At 45.6% G+C, this 17,333-nt stretch overlaps 1 protein-coding gene across 6 annotated transcripts in view; it reads right to left on the reverse strand.

Moving 5' to 3' along the window:
* Nucleotides 1-17,333, reverse strand: part of adgrv1 (adhesion G protein-coupled receptor V1) — an 838,553-nt gene that overhangs the window by 181,562 nt on the left and 639,658 nt on the right. For all 6 annotated transcript variants that reach the window (XM_038805279.1, XM_038805282.1, XM_038805283.1 and 3 more), the window contains one exon: nucleotides 12,717-12,895. In XM_038805279.1, the coding sequence (XP_038661207.1) occupies nucleotides 12,717-12,895 (179 nt within the window). The remainder of the gene's footprint in view (nucleotides 1-12,716; nucleotides 12,896-17,333) is intronic.

Below are 17,333 nucleotides of genomic sequence, written 5' to 3' on the forward strand. Positions count from 1 at the left end.
GACACCCTGATTTTGCAGGGGAATTTTTGAACAATTAAATTGTAGAGGTCAGCTTGAAAGCTGGGCCCCGCAGTTGTTATCATGGCTGTCGACCAGGTCCTATGCAGCCCTGCCAGCAGGTGATGGTAAATTGCACAACGTTAATCGAATTTTTCACCAGGGGTTCTTTTGGGATTTTTGAGTGACTCCACTTCAGCAGGCTTGCGGAGGTGGGGAGGGGGCTTGTGCCATGCTTATGAATGCACAAAGAATAGTAAATAAGATTGGAGAGTTACAGGCACAAATTATGTTATGGAAGTATGATGCTGTGGAGATAACAGAGACCTGTCTCAAGGAAGGGCAAGACTATACGTTAAATATTTTTGGGTGCAAGTTCCTCAGAAAAGGTAGGAAATAAAGAAAAGGGCCGGGATTCTCCCCTACCCAACGGGGCGGGGAGTCCTGGCGTGTCGGAGTGGCGTGAACCACTCCGGCGTCGGGCCGCCCCAAAGGTGCAAAATTCTCCGCACCTTTAGGGGCCAAGCCCTCACATTGAGGGGCTAGGCCCACGCCGGAGTGGTTCCCACTCTGCAGGCTGGCGTGAACGGCCTTTGACTCCACGCCAGCCGGGGCCGAAAGGACTTGCCGGCCGGCGTAAATCCGCGCATGCGCCGGTGCGTCAGCGGCTGCTGACGTCATACCGGCGCATTCGCAGGGGAGGGGGTCTCTTCCACCTCTGCCATGATGAAGGCCATGGCCGGGCAGAAGAAAAAGAGTGCGCCTACGGCACAGGCCCGCCCGCCGATCGGTGGACCCCGATCGCGGGCCAGGCCACAGTGGGGCACCCCCCGGGGTCAGATCCCCCCCCCCCCCCCCCCCCCAGGACCCGGAGCCCGCCCGCACCGCCAATCCTGCCAGTAAGAGAGGTGGTTTAAACCACGCCGGCGGGAGAGGCCGGTCAGCGGTGGGACTTCGGCCCATCGGCGAGGCGCAATTCCCGCCCCCGCTGAATCTCAGGGGGCGGAGAATTCCGCCCAAGGACAGGGGTGGCAGTGTCGGTGAGGGAGAGCATTGCTGTACTGGAGAAAGAGGAGATCACGGAAGATTCAAGGACATAATAAATTTGGCCAGAGCTAAGGAGCAAAGAGTGCAATTACATTTCTTGTCGTAGTCTATGGGCCACCAACTAATGAGAGAGACGTCGAAGAACAAATCTGTAGGGAAATTACAGAGAGATGCAAACATTGTAGATGGGTTGTAATGCGGGTCTTTAATTACCCGAAGGTAGACTGGAAGAATGGTCGTATAAAGTTCATAGAAGGGCAACATTTTCTAGATTGTGTTCAGGAAAGTTTTCAACCAAGAAAGGATGCACTGTTGGATCTGGTACTTGGAAATGATGTGAGGCAATTTGATCAAGTGAGAGTGGAGGAACATTTAGTAAACAGTGACCATTGTATTGTAAGGTTTAGGATGATAATAAGAAAGGAAAATAGGCAATCCAAGTAAAAATAGTTAACTGAGGGGGAGTCGACTTCAATGGTGCAAGAACAGAGCTGGGATGGTTAGACTGGAATTAAAGGTTGGTGGGAAAATGGTAGCTGAACCATGAAGGTAACCTTCAAGACAGATATGGTCCAGATACAGTCAAGCTATATTCCCTTAAAAGGGAAAGGTAGGACAAACAAATCCAGAGCTCTCTGGATGAAAAATTAAGACAAGGAAGGCATTATGTGCTTATAACAGGTCAGGTAGAAAATACAGTTGAGAACTAAGAGAAGCACAGAAGGTTCAGAGGGGAGGTTGTACTTCCTTCATTCCCATTTATTTTATTTTATTATTTTTGGTCTGTGCACTCATAATTGGAATGAGCCTTTAAGCAGAGGACTCAAGCTGAAGCAGCCTGTTGTCAGGACAGTATGTTCCAAGTTTTGCATTCTGGACAGGTGAAAACTGACTTGTCAACACCGAGTGAATCTTAAAAACCAGCTTTGGAGGAAGTTTGTTTGATTGGCTGGCTGGCAACCTGGGTTGGCCAGGGATAGAATTCTGCTGACAACAGTCATTGATTGGTTCCTGCGCAATGTTTCTGGGATGACCTACTACCCCTTTTCCAACTGCCGAAACTTTTAGACATTGAAAGCAAAATGGATAGTTTCTCTCTCTTTGTCTCTCTCGAGCTGAAGTAAAGAACTGCTTTATTGTTCTAAAACTAGCGAGTGCCTGGCACACCTTTTACTATAAACTTGCAATGAATCTACAGAGAAAGGAGACAACCATGACAGAGAAAACCATCTCAAGGCTAAAAGGTAGAAATACTGAAACAAAAGTTTGAACCCCAGAAAGACATTAACTGGAAGCCATCCAGGTGCATTAAAGATCATTTAAAAAAAAAAGAATTCCCCTAATTAAGGGGCAATTTAGCGTGGTCAATCCACATATCCTGCACATCTTTGCGTTGTGGGGGTGAGACCCACACAGACATGGGGAGAATGTGCAAACTCCACACAAACAGTGACCCGAGTTTGGGATTGAACCGGGTCCTCGGTGCGGTGAGGCAGCAGTGCTAACCACTGCGCCACCGTGTTAACCTGCATCAAATATCCTTTCTCCTCTTATTTTTATTGACACATTCTTTACCTCCCATCCACACTTTTCCCTCTGTTTTGTTTGTCTGTATGTGTAGGTATGTAAAGAGTGGGGATAGTTAGAAAGGACAGCAGTTGGGAAAGGGGTATTAGGTTATATATTATATTACTGTTAAATAATAAAAGGTTATTTGTGTTAACATTTTACAAACTTGGTGATTGCAGTTTATTGAGCTCAGCCAAGCTCCTCAGGGATTTTAAAATTCACTTGTGTTGCGTCTCCGGTTCAAGTCGGACTGGAGTTGACGCATTAGCCCAGGGTTTCATGATAAGGTGAAAAATCACATTAGAGGAGCGAAGAAGGGTTATGAGAAAAGACTCAGCCAATATAAAGAGGAATCCCAAAGTCTTCTATAGGCATATAAATAGTAATGGGCTTGTAAAAGGTGCAGTAGAGCCGATTAGAGACCCAATAGGGATTTTACACATGGAAGCTGGGGCATGGCTGAGGTATGAAATGAATACTTTGCATTTGTCTTTACCAAGAGGTAGATGCTACCCAGGACATGGTGACAGATGGGGAAACTCTGTCACTAGAAGGGTTCAAATTGATAAGAAGGAAGTGTTGAATAGACTGTTAGCACTGAAGGTTGACAAGGCACGAGGACTGGGTGAGATGCATCCAAGGATATTGAAGGAAACGAGAATGGAAATTGCAGGGGCACTAACCATAATCTTCCATTCTGCCATAGACTCAGGAGAGGTGCCAGAGGGCTGGAGAATTGCAAATGTTCAAAAATGGTTGGAAGGATAAACCCTGAAATTACAGACCAGTCAATTTAACATCAGTGTTGGCAAGCTTCTCGAAACAATTATATGGCTTAGAATTAGTAGTCACGTGGAAAATGTGAGGTGATTAGGAAGAGTCAGCATGGATTTCTAAAGGGGAAATCATGCTCAGCTAACTTGCTGGAGTTTTTTTTTTAAAGAGGCAACAGAAAGGGTCAATGAGGGTAAAGCTATTGATGTGGTCTACATGGACTTTCAGAAGGCTTTCAATACAGATAGACTTGAGAGGAAAGTTATAGCTCATGGAATAAAATGTGGATTCAAAATTGTCTTTCCTCATTTTGATCCGTGGATGCTTAATGGAAGTTGAAAAAGGGAAGTGAGGAATTAAAAAGTTACAAAAGAGAACACTGTGCTAGCTTTCAGACAGCAGAACTCAGACTTTGTGCAACCCGAGAGATCAGTGGGACTCGGATTGATTTGTTGGCTGGTGGCCAATGAATTGGCCAAAAGGCTGTATTCTTCCCGGTGACATTGTATCCTGCATTTTTCAGAGAATCAAGGAAGGACAGTTGGAGTCCTGGACGCTCAGAGGAAAGAAGCTGCTTTTTTCTCTCTTGTGTTTCTCCAGAAAATCTGGATAGCTGCCAAGACCTGAATGAATCTACAGTGAAAACCATCACAGATTGAAAGCAGAAATCCCGACTGGAATCCTGGACTGAAAAAAGGTGTGCTGCAAACAATCATCTGAAACAAAGACTCTTATTCTTTTACTTTCATTATTATTTTTACACTCATCTTTTGTCCTCTGTGCTCGTTTATCTGCCTTGGGAGTGGCGTACATAAAGAGTGGGGGCGAGTTAAAAGGGCGGGATTAGGAATCAGCTAATAGTTAACCTGTTGTAATTTGTTGCATATTAAATTATTAATAAAAATAATTGTGTTAAAATTTACAAACCTGGTGACTTTAGTTATTGGGCAGTCAAGGGCCAAAGACTTTGGCTGTTTTTCTAAGAATTATTTATTAATTTCAATTGTGTTTCGACTTCGGGTCAATTGGGGCTGGAAATGACCAGGCACCAGCTTGGGAGTTATAACAAGATATATTAATGATTTAGTCCTTGGTGTACAGGGAGAATTTTAAAGTTTGCAGAACCTGAAAGTATTGTAAACTGTGACAAGGACAGTGTCGAACTTCAAAAGGACATAGACAAGTTGGTGGAGTGGGCAGATAGGTGGCAGATGAAGTTCAAAGTGGGGAAATGTGAGGAGATGCATTTTGGTAAGAAGAATATGGAGAGACAATGTAAAATAAGGAGTAAAAGCGGTACAGGAGCAGAGGCATCTGGCAGTTCAGGTAGAGAGGACAGTTAATACAGCTTATAGTATTTTGAGTTATTTAATAGGGACATACACAAAAGGTGTAAGGAGGTTATGCTGAACCTATATAAGACACGAGTTAGACCTCAGGTGGAATATATTGTATATAGAATTATAACCCAGTAATCCCACCCAACACTAAGGGCAATTTTGGACACTAAGGGCAATTTATCATGACCAATCCACCTAACCTGCACATCTTTGGACTGTGGGAGGAAACAGGAGCACCGGAGCACCCGGAGGAAACCCACGCACACACGGGGAGGATGTGCAGACTCCGCACAGACAGTGACCCAAGCCGGAATCGAACCTGGGACCCTGGATCTGTGAAGCAATTGTGCTATCCACAATGCTACCGTGCTGCCCAAATATAGTTCTGGGCACCACACTATCGGAAGGATGGGAACACATTGGATAGAGTGCTGTAGAGGTTTACAAGAATAGTTCCAGGGATGAGGAACTTCAGATATCAGGATCAATTGGAGAGGATGGAACTGTTCTACTTGGAGAGAAGAAGGCTAAGAGGAGGTTTGATAGAGATGTTCAAAATCATGAGGGGGTTCCCATATCATTATCCTGGGTCTCTGGATTGCTAGTCCAGTGACAATACCACTATGCCACTGTCTCCTCTGCAGATTTAATAGTGGTTTCTGGCGGTAAACGAGGTGCGCTGCCCACCGGGCGGTTCGGCGCAATTCAGATCACAATCCACCCACACTTGGAAACATTTTTGGAGCTGGGTTAATATGTGATATGTGTGACCCGAAGATGCCGGCAAGGTCATTTTTAAAGGGTGCCCCAATCTCAGAATAACCCTACAGCCTCCCGCTTCTCACCGGCAAAGTCCTCCACCTCACCCTCTAAGCAATTGCTGTCATCCAACTCTCCTCCTCACTATCAAGTGAGCAACACCCCACTGTGGGGTTGTCAAAGGCCCTCCCCTTCCGCACCCCAGGAAATCCTCCCTCACCATCACCTGCTCCCAACTTCAGGCCCGTCCCCTCAGTCTCCACTTCAGGCCCTGCCCCTTATTTTCACTGCCAGGGAACTGGGAGCAGGTCCTGTGCACTTCCCAGCCATGACCCTGACTACCCGGGGGCTGCAAAGGTCTCCAAGCCCCCCCGGCGTGGACATCATATTTATCCAGAAAATTTTACAATGGTTGCGAGAGGGTCCTCATTGAAGAACCCTTGCACTACAATGTGAGTGGTGCCAACCGCTTCAATGGTGGAGAAGTACCCTCCACCATAGGGTGTAGGCATGCTGTTCAGGCATAAGAGGTTGAAAATAGCTAGTTTAATAAAATACACCTAGCAGAGCTCTTTCAGGGAAGTACTTTAAAAAAAAAAGCCACAATGAAAAAAATGCACTTAGGCTGAGTATCTGCTATTTATGGTAAGCATTTCAGAATAGAAAGAAAATCCACTCCAGTAAATATGTGGCCATAAAGGATACCTGCTCAAAAGAGGAAGCACTTCAGAGTTAATGGACCCTGAAGTGTGATTTAAAAACAAGCAAAGCTAATCTCTCCTTTCTGACAGCCTTCGATCAATCAGGTGGTTTGTAAAGATCAATGGGGTGTGAAATTCAATTTAAACAACCAAATACAAAGGAATAAAGACCAGCATGCTGCAACAGTGAAACAAAATTCAATGGGGGTTGGAAGTGGAATATAAACAAGCAAATACAAAGGGATAAAAGATATACTGCAACAATGAAACCACAGAGCCTTTTGAAATGTCACAGGGAGTGAAATTGACAGCAGTGAAACCACAAGGAGAGGGAGGATACCGGAAGGGAGCGGGAGGATACCGGGAGGCCACTGTATTCACCGATGAGATTAAAAGAACGTAAAAGAGATCTGATCAGGTTCTTGCCTTTTCTGGGCGAGATCTTAATCATGCAAGCTGGGACAGGCCTGAAGTATTGGCAACTGTTTGGTGCTGAGCGCAAATCCCGTTTCGGGGCTCTCTCTGAATTCACCTGACATAGCCACCCAATGCCCTTAGTGTTGGGTGGGGTTACTGGGTTATGGGGATAGGGTGGAGGTGTTGACCTTGGGTAGGGTGCTCTTTCCAAGAGCCGGTGCAGATTCGATGGGCCGAATGGCCTCCTTCTGCACTGTAAATTCTATGAACTATAATTCTATATACAATATATTCCACCTGAGGTCTCGTGTCTTGTATAGGTTCAGCATAACCTCCTTACACCTTTCGTGTATGTCCCTATTGCCTGGTGCAATGTGTCTAGAGAATCGTCCCTTTAGTTTTTAAATCAATCCAAGGCCTTCCCTCTTCTATGTCAGTAATCTCCTCTATACCACTCCTCTCTGAACCATTAGATGGCTGTCACAGGAAATATGGCACACTTTCACACAAATTAATAATGCCCTCTATTTTCTATTACCTGATTGTGAGAAAGAGGATGTAATTTGACAATTAAACATTTTTCTTCTGCCACTGCTTTGATGCTGTAAATAGAGTTGATTTGGTATTTGCACTTCCTCATGAGCTGTACTCTAGCCCCATTCCCAAAGACAGGAATATTTACGTATGTTGCAAGGTGCCCTAGGGTGCAGCTGGGATGTTCTTCTCAGTCCACCTGCAGTTTTTGACACAGTTGATCACACCATTCGCCTTTAATTCCTCTCCACATTCCTCAGCTGGTTGGTACTGCAGTCACCTAGTACAATTTGTATCCATCTATTTATTGCCAGAAAGTGACTGTCTTTCTGTTCCACTGTGTTCTTCAAGGATCTACCCTTGGCTCCTCCTATTTCTCATCTACATTTTGCTCCTCAATGGCATCACCCAAAAATACTGGGCGAGATCTTCCGGCTGTTCAAGCCGGTGGGATTTTCCTGTCCCGCCAACGGCATCCCCGGAGGTTTCCTGCGACCCATGGGGTGGATTTAATGGAAAACCCATTTACAGTGGCACTGAATGCCTCCCATTGCCAAGAAACACGCCACAGGGAGGTCAGAAAATCTCGCCCAATGTGTCAGCTTCTACATCTGCGCTGATAACATCACCATTACTTTCTTGACTCCTCCAATCTCTCTAAAGTGTCAGACCACGGGCGGGATTCTCCCCTACCCAGCGGGGCGGGGGGTCCCGGCGGGACGGAGTGGCGTGAACCACTTCGGCGTCGGGCCTCCCCAAAGCTGCAGAGAATCGCACCTTTAGGGGCCAAGCCATCACATTGAGGGGCTAGGCCCGCGCCTGAGTGGCTCCCACTCCGCCGGCCGGCGCGAACGGCCTTTGGCGCCCCGCCAGCCGGGGCCGACGGTAGACCGCGCATGCGCCAGTGCGTCAGCGGCTGCTGATGTCATGCCGGCGCCTGCGTAGGGAAGGGGGTCTCTTCCGCCCCCGCCACGGTGAAGGCCATGGCGGGACGGAAGAAAAAGAGTTCCCCCACGGCACAGTCCCGCCCGGCGATCGGTGGGCCCCGATCGCGGGCTAGGCCATTGTGGGGGCACCCCCCGGGGTCAGATTGCCCCGCGCCCCCCCCCCCCCCCCCAGAACCCCGCCCACGCCACCAATCCCACCGTTCAGGTAGGTATTTTGATTCCCGCCGCTGGGAGAGGCCTGTCGGCGGCGGGACTTTGGCCCATCGCGGGCCGGAGAATAGCCGCGGGGGGCCCGCCGACCGGCTTGGGGGGCTCGCCGACCGGCGTGGCGTGATTCCCGCCCCCGCCGAATCTCGGGGGGGCAGAGAATTCAGGACACGGCGGGGGCGGGTTTGACGCTGGCCCCGGGCGATTCTCCGACCCCCCGGGATAATCTACCACAAGGTAAACTACACCTATCAGCCACAATAACCTATACTTAATAACTGGCTGCTCTGCTACAATTGGGTTGGCACAGGCCGGATCCAAAAGAGACAGAACACATGGCTGTGTCCTCTTTTATCCCTCTGGGATTTCGCGCTCTTTGAGGCGGTCCTTAACCTTGGACCCAATAGTTGGACAGGGCTCTGTTCACTCTCTTCGATTTCAGCCAATAAAGGGACGGGTGCCTTGGCGGGTGGGTGGGTCCTTAGCGGTCATTGACCTTGGCAGTTGTGCTTTGAGTAAGGGGAATGGCGCTGATCAGTCTGTGGCTGTACCGGTTGCTTGATTGGAGTTCTATTGTCCTGGGAAAATGGCCATTAAAATGCAAATGAGCAGTAGTTTCGATCAGGTCTGGTTACCTGTGTTTTAGATACACATAGGCTGTGTATCTGTCTGAGTCCTGGATTGGCCATCATTTCCATGGTCCTTTGCAGGTGGCCACCTTAGATGGCTACAGTAGTTACATTGTGTAACTTGTGTTGCCCTATTATGTATTTTCTTCTTTTTCCTTTTCTTCCCATGCACTTAAGGATCTGTTGGGCTGCTCGCAGAAAAATATTTTTCACTGTACCTCGGTACACATGACAATAAACAAATCCAATCCAATCCAAGCTGTTGCTCATTGCCTTAATGCCTCCTTATATGATTTGGCGCCAAATTTTGTTTCAGCACTCCAGTGAAATAACTGGAATTTTTATTATGTTGAAGGCGCCACATAAAACAAGCTGTTGTTACAGGTGTCATCATCTTGCATGAAGGAAAAGAACTGTGGTGCATTACAAAGTAAGCAGGCCCATGGTTTACCAAAAAAAAACGCATACAAAACAAGGCCTTTTAAAAAAAACATTATCTGGTATTCTACTGCAAACAACTGCAATAGAGAACACAGTCTTTCAAATTGTACCCCTACCCACCCACACTGAGGCCCTTATCAACAATGGATGCCAGGTGCCACATATAGTTTACACTTAGTATTGTTGGATTACAAATGACAAAAAAGAACTAATTTTGATGGTGATGTAACAGACCCACGCCACCATAAATTTAATGTCAATAGGCAGATCCAATCCCAGTCTCTGTGCCCTCATGACAAGATTATAACTTTGAAATTGGAAACCAGGTGAAAATTTGCTGCAGAGCCGTTGGTGCCAGTGTTATTAATAGACAAGAAGAATTCTGAATGTATATAACATTCTTTCTGCTTGTTTCGATTTAATTTTTCAGTATTTGTGTATGACGTTTAAGCGCTAATAATCTAATTAGAAGAAGTACTTTGCCCTTCGGCCTGAGGTTAATGAGTCTTAATATATACACGCTGCTCTTTTATTATGCTCATGTTGTGAATTCCCAGGAAGTTGGTGTTGTGCTGGTAATAAGAAAGTAAACTTACAGGGTTCACCAAGGCCAGAAGCCAAGGAGACACATTTTTCCTTGTTTTTCCTGGCTTCTGGCCTTAGTGAATTTGGCAAGTTCATCTTGTTGCTGCCAGCTGCACAAGACCAGTTCACTTGGAGTTGACAGCAACACTCATTAATCTCTTGGGCTTTCAGGAGTATTGGTATTGCAGTTGCCTGTGTTAGCTCAGCTCCATCACAGTGCTGAGTATGATAACCCTTAAAATAATTTTCAAGGCTTTTTTAGATTGTGGCTCAGTGCAATCTGGATCTTGAGAAGATGAAGCCAAAACAAGTATTTGTGTAATACATTTACTGTGATATGATGTCCCCCAAGGAGAGAGAAGAGTTGAACGTTAGGTGCCTTTGGAACTTGGCAATGGACACAGCTAGTGTACTACAGGTTCGGCCTGAGTGAGATGGTATAGGGAAATACTTTATATCCATAAAACACCTTTCTCATCATCAGGGCAGTCTAGAATGCTTGACAGTAATTCCTAAACATGGAGGAAGGGGGAATTTTATAGGGCCTCCGGAGCGCAAAAAGTGGAGGGCAGGGTCACTTTGTTTTGCTTTCCTGGCAGTGGGTTTAAATTTGAAATGAACACAGCAGGGTGTTTGTGGTGGGTCAGGACTCATGTTATGCCTGCTTGTACTCCATCTGCATTCCATGAATACTCATTATGTTAAAACATTTTGTAATTACATTCTACCTTCATCCATTGTCCACTGCACAAGACAATGCACGAGGACCATATGGCACACCGATCATGATTTGTCCAGCACTATTAGTCCCTTTATCCAAGTCATTTTGTTTAAAGGTAGTGCGCAATCATAGAATTCGGCCCATCGGGTCTGCACCGGCCCTTGTAAAGAGCACTCTACTTAAGCCCACACCTCCACCGTAACCCAGTAACCCCACCTAACCTTTTTTTTTGGACACTAAGGGCAATTTATCATGGCCAATCGACCTAACCTGCACATCTTTGAACTGTGGGAGGAAACCGGAGCATCAGGAGATATTGGGAGAACATGCAGACTCCGCACAGACAATGACCCAAGCTGGGAATCTAACCGGGGACCCTGGCGCTGTGAAGCAACAGTGCTAATCGTGCCATCCATACACAACATCTAGAAGTTCCCCTTTATCCACCCTGGTTTTTGCACCCTCCAAGAACTCCAGTTAAGTTTGTCAAATACGATTTCCCTTTCACAAAACTATGTTGGCTCTGTTTTTATTAATTCTGCTATTATTGCTTTAATAATGGTTTCTGAAACAAACTAGACAATAGTTTCCATCTCCCTCCTTTCTTGCACGTCTACTGACTGCCAATGAAAAATGCTCAAATATGATCATCAGATAAGGACATCATACAAAGTCCAAAAGCATTCCAAACAAGGTCTTGAATTTTGGAAGTGACTATTTACTCCCAATGCAAGATTGTTATCCTGTGCATGAATGGTAGGGCTCATGAAACTGTGGATATTGGGCCTCAGACCTCATTCTGGTGGTGGGTGGAATCCCGACAGGTAAATTATGAAATTTTGGGTACATGCAAGCGACGTAATTGTTTGGCATGCAAGCCTTGTGGGAAGTCATCTGTGGTGTCGGTTGCCTCCGGGCAAGCAAATATTTCAATGGAAACCTCAAGGCTCTTATTTTCATTTGATTCACACGTAGGTACAAGGTGCCTTTTGTGTCCTTATTGATATGGCAGTTGCCAATCTTCCAGCTGTAAATGTGTTCACACTTCTTGCCCATTACTTCTGAGACATAGGGTACCACGCAGGACCATGAGGTTGAATTGCTTTTTGTACACTTAGGAGGTCAGATATTGCCTGAAAAGTGGGTGCAATGTGGCCCAATTTCTAGGCCACTCTGTCTAAACTGAAGAACGGTGATGAACCGTACCAGATGATAGCTAGTGTCTATAAAGCTAGCGTCTATAACATTTTTAGAGATTCTACTGAATATGTGTTGTTTGGATCAAAGTATACAAGAAAATCACTCAGAATGGACAGGCTTTTTTTTGGGTTAATGTTAACTGGAATTCTTTCAAATTTTCTGACTTTAAAAGAGTTTCTCTTGACAATAATTTTGCTTTAAACTGCTTGTTCTTCAATTCTTTGTAAGTATTGATATGTTGAGGCTATTCTCAACCAAACTTTCTCGAAATAGATCCGTAATTTATAACATTTCTGTAAAAAGGTTGAAGAAGGATGTGCGTGCGTGTGTTTTTGATCACGTTTGTGTGTGAGACTATGGGGGAGGGGAAGGGCAAGAGTAGACTGAGAAGCAGACAAAGATGTTGGTCTGACATAGTTTTGCAGGCAAAAGTGCAAACGGGAAGTGGGTAATACTTACCAACTAGTATAAATAACCATTTGGCCTAATTCTCGAAACAACAAAGTGTTCACAAAACACGCCCCCACCCTGTTTTCTTACAGGAAGTTACAGTCATGGCTGAGCACAGCTTTAAATTTAACAACAGAGTTTAATTCATGCCTTAAGCTGGGTGTTCTTCTGCATCACAGAAAGTGCTTGAATATGAAAAGGCAAAGGAAAGTTATGGCAGATCTTAGGTTCTCTGGGAAGGTTCCTTATTTTTGCTGAGCTCCATCTTCACTGAACTTCCTGGAAATGAAGATGAACCATAACCTGGTAATTTCTAATATGCCTTCTAATCAGTGCAAGATACAGATTTGCAATTCATCAACTAGGCTGGCAATGCTTTTCTAACTTGCAATACTCACACATCACCGTGCACAGTCCCATAGATTTCCTGCATAGTCCAGTGGTAGGCCCCTCTCAAGATAATCACAAGCAGGGCCACAACAAAGGCAGGCAAACCCCAACTCAGAATGAAGAATAGGAGGTACCGCCGATCTGTGTGTTCATCATTCATCACAAGCACTTGCCAGAAATTGATTGACTAAAGGGAAGAAAAGGAACATTCCGTAAGTGCAATGATTACACGTTCTCACTGCAAACACATGCATGTTTACAGTCTGAGTTTGTACTTCATTTTACATAAAGTGGCTTCCACCACAGTGACCATAATAGCAATTATATTCTGATCCAAAAATTAATTTCCGCTGTACTGTTGGTGTGTAATTGCAACAAAGGGTGATTTCACTGTATCGGCATTCTTTATATCATTAATTTTGTTTTTAAATAATAAGTGAGTCTTTACAATATTACAATTGGAATAAAGAAGCCTGAAGCATGCCAAAGTCAAAAATGGCTGAGTTATGGCACAATTCTGCTTGGAAGTGTCACAGCTTGGCATGGGAGCATGAGGGGCCAAAGGGGATGGTAGAAGTGCAAAGCTTAGCATAGGAAGTATGATAGGCCATAGGTGGTGGGTAGAAAGACATTGATTGGCATAAGGGGCTAGAGGGTGGTTGGAACAGGGTGGATAGGGGCACAATGGCAATAGGGAGTGGGTGCCAGGCCAGCCAGAGCTCGGCACAAGGGGCATGAGAGACCATAAGAGATAGATGGAGGGCATAGTCTGGCATAGGGAGAATGAGGGGACATTGTGGGTAGGAGGAAGGGCAGAGCATGGCATAGGAAGTACAAGGGGCCATTAAAGTAGTTGGGAGGGAAATTAGGTGGCAGGTATAGAACACAGGGAATGTTTGGATGGTGACTGGATGTGAGGAGCGAAGGCTTGAGGGCTTCTGTATTTCTATTTTAACTGGGACAAAGTCCCATTCCACTGAGCCGGCTCTTTTAAACAGTCCATCCCTGCATCAGGCAGCACTGTGGCTGCATCCAAACTTTTTCCCAGGTCAGCTGACCCGACTCCAAGCCCCCCACTCCCTGGGCAATGAAGATCCCGCATTTGCGGGCACTTTCCCCCGAACCCGGCAGGCCGAACTGGGAATTTTCTTGACTCCCACTCCCTGCCTCAAGGATGAAAATTCAGGCCACAAGTATGTTGAAAAGTACTCATGCAAGCATGGTGATCTAGAATATCTTGCTGTTTCCACCAGTTCCCAAAGTAACTAAAGCAGAATCTCCAAGGAAGTGGAGGAGACCTAGATGAATTTGTTGGAATTTCCTCCTAGCCCTTTAAGAAGCTGATCCTTGCAAATGATGGTCGGGGTAGAACTCCTCACTTCCCAAGCTCGATAGCAACCCGGCATATTAGTGGAATTCAGTTAGTAAATGAGTCGAGGTGCATTAACCTTCACAAGGGCCGCATGTGGGCACCAACGGTCAGATAAGAGATCTCAAACGCCAAAGAGAGACAGTTTTCTTCATGCCTTGTTTTTTTTAATTCATGCATGGCATGTGGGAATTGCTGGCAAGGCCAACATACATTTCCCATCTTTAATTTTCAGTTGAAGGGCATTGAAGATTCAACCACATTGTTGTGGGTGTGGAGTCACATGTAAGTCAGACTAGGTAAAGATGACAGATATCCTTCTCTGAAAGGGATTAGTGAACCAGATGGGTTTTCACAACAATCAATGATAGTTATCATGGTCATCATTACTAAGAGTAGCTTTATGTTCCAAATTTATTATTAAATTTAAATGCCATCAGCTACTGTGATGGTTATTAAACCTATGTCCCCAATGAGGCATTATCCTAGGACTCTAGATTTCTAGTCCAGTGACATTACCACCATCGACCCTCGAACCTACAGATTGGCTCTTTTGCTTACAGAGCTAAAAGAGCCTGGGATTGGAAGATGGAGACTGTATAATGTAGCCATCTAAGATGGCCACTGGTATCACAAAATGGAAGACTGCAAAGAATGCAGGGAAAACCGGACATAGTAAAGAGCAAACAGCTTGCAGAAGCCTTCAGCATTGAGACACTTGCAAAAACCGGTTTCCCGACAGCTGCAGAGTTCAGGCAGCGCTGTAAATGGGAAAACAGTTTTCATATTAATGAGGTGATATCGGGACAGTCCCGGGCACAATAGATACACTCAAGTATCAATCGATACTTTCAATAGCGAAGCAGACACGATGGAGTCCTAAGAACCGCCCCAGCAATCGAGGAACGGCCCTAGGATAGGGGGGTTCAAATCATATCGATTGGGAAAAGGCCCAATCGATCCCCAGCAGGTGAGGAAACCCGCCCCAAGGGGCACGGACCCCCTGGGACCTATAAAAGAGAGGTTCCGCACATGGTTCAGTCTCCTGTCTCCGGCCTCCGACTCCAGCCTCCAGACCCCTGTCTTTTACACCAGCCGTCAAGCAGCAGCCATCGATAAGTAAGTGCCAAACGACGATCACTACTTGACCCAGGCATTACTTATACCCTTGCCGACCAATAGTGACTCGAAGTTGCAGACCAGAACGGAACGAAGGCCTTGTTCCCTGACCTTGCCTGTTCCTTCTTAGATAAGTATTAGTCATTTAATGGTAGAAGTAAGTTAGTCTTTAGCGTGTGCATGAGTGTTATTATAATTGTTTTATAATAAACTCTAATTGTTTTGGACTTACTAATTGGTGTACAGCTTTATTGCTTTGAACTTGACCTTGATACTTGTGACGGTGTCTTTTACGGCACCTGGCGACTCCAGAGCATAGAAAGAGAAACAGAGCCAAGTGAGTGTTAAGCACACTTACTCAGAACGAGCAACAATAACCCATCCTTAGCCTAGATAAGCAGGGAGTTAATAGAAATTGGCCAAAGTGATGCACAAGATCACCTGGCTTGTGGTAGTGCCCTCTCATTGATTGGTCCAGTGGGAGCTGTGCCGGAGGCCAGTGATGATGTGATCCCATTCCAGCTACTAAGATTGTAACCTGTGATCCTTTGGTAACCTTTTATCTTTTAATTTGTCCCATGTTGCATAAAATTCTAAGTAACTTCCTACACTTATATTTTGTTGTAATGGGCTTGTGACGAAAAAATGTTCCCTTATTTCTGACAGCATGAGCTCCTTTAATGAGTTATGGATGTTTAATCAGAGAGACAATTTATTATAGGGGTTTGACTGTAACATTGGGAGGTATTTAATACACATCTCTGTGACAAGGTTGATGCCATGGGACAATTAATCATGTAGGAGGATGGTGGGTTGGGACCCCGCTGCCTTTCCTCCTCCACCTCAATTAAGCACACAGTAGGAAGGCCTGTAGATGCCCTTCCCGTCCCACTGTCAATTGGCACCCTTAAATGGGCAAATCATGCCACTACTGATATTAACCCAGGCACGAAAGGGAACATGAGAAGCAGCCCTCCGCAGGGTTGCTTGCAGGTGCTTGGGCTGGGCTGGGGGTGTGTGTGGGGGGTGGGGCGGGGGGGGGGGGGGGGGGCAACAAAGAGAACCATGTGCAAAAGTACTCAGTGCCTGGTTCAGAGATCAGATCCACTTTCAAGCGACAGTTGATTAGGATTCAGGAAAGTCATGTTCCTGAGAGAACAAAGGACAGGTATGGGAAGTTTAGGGAGCCTTGGATAACGAGGAATATTGTGAACCTCGTCAAAAAGAAAAAGGAGACTTTTGTATGGTCTAGAAAGGTGGGGACAGTCAAAACCCTTGAGGAGTATAAAGGAAGTAGGAAGGTACTTAAGTGGGAAAATAGGAGGGCTAGAAGGGGTCATGAAATGTCCTTGGCAAGTAGGATTAAGGTGAATCACAAAGCTTCTTATTCACATGTAAAAAGCAAGAGGGTGGCCAGGGAAAGAATTGGACCACTTAAGGACAGTGGGGAGAATCTATGAGCCAGGTGAAATGGGCAAGGTATTAAATAAGTGCTTTGCATCAGTGTTCACCAAAGGAGGAGACTTTGAGGAAGATGATTCTTGGGAAGGGTGTGTGAACAGTCTGGATCATGTTAACATCGAAAAAGAGGAGGTAGATATTGAGGCAGATAAGTCTCCTAGGCCAGATGGGATTTACCCCAGAATACTGAGCGAGCAAGGGAGGAAATTGCTCAATGGAAAATTGCGACTAGTGGTGGTTCCACAGGGATCTGTGCTGGGGCCTCTGTTGTTTGTAGTATACATAAACGATTTGGAGGAAAACATAGCTGGTCTTATTAGTAAGTTCGTGGATGACACCAAGGTTGGTGGAGTGGCAGATAGTGTTGAGGATTGTCAGAGGATACAGCAGGGCAGGACATAGATAGGTTGGAGACTTGGGCAGAGAAATGGAAAATGGAGTTTATTCTGGACAAATGTGAGGTGATTCATTTTGGTAGATCTAACATAGAGGGGAGGTATACCGTAAATGGCAAAACTCTTTGGAATATAGAAAACGAGAGAGATCTGGCCGTGCAGGTCCACAGATCTTTGAAAGTAGCAACACAAGTAGACAAGGTAGTCAAGAAAGCATACAGAATGCTTGCCTTCGTTGGACGGGGCAGCGAGTATAAAAATGGGCAAGTCATGCTACAGTT

This window comes from Scyliorhinus canicula, chromosome 8, assembly GCF_902713615.1.
Source record: "Scyliorhinus canicula chromosome 8, sScyCan1.1, whole genome shotgun sequence".
NCBI classification, from domain to species: Eukaryota; Metazoa; Chordata; class Chondrichthyes; order Carcharhiniformes; family Scyliorhinidae; genus Scyliorhinus; species Scyliorhinus canicula.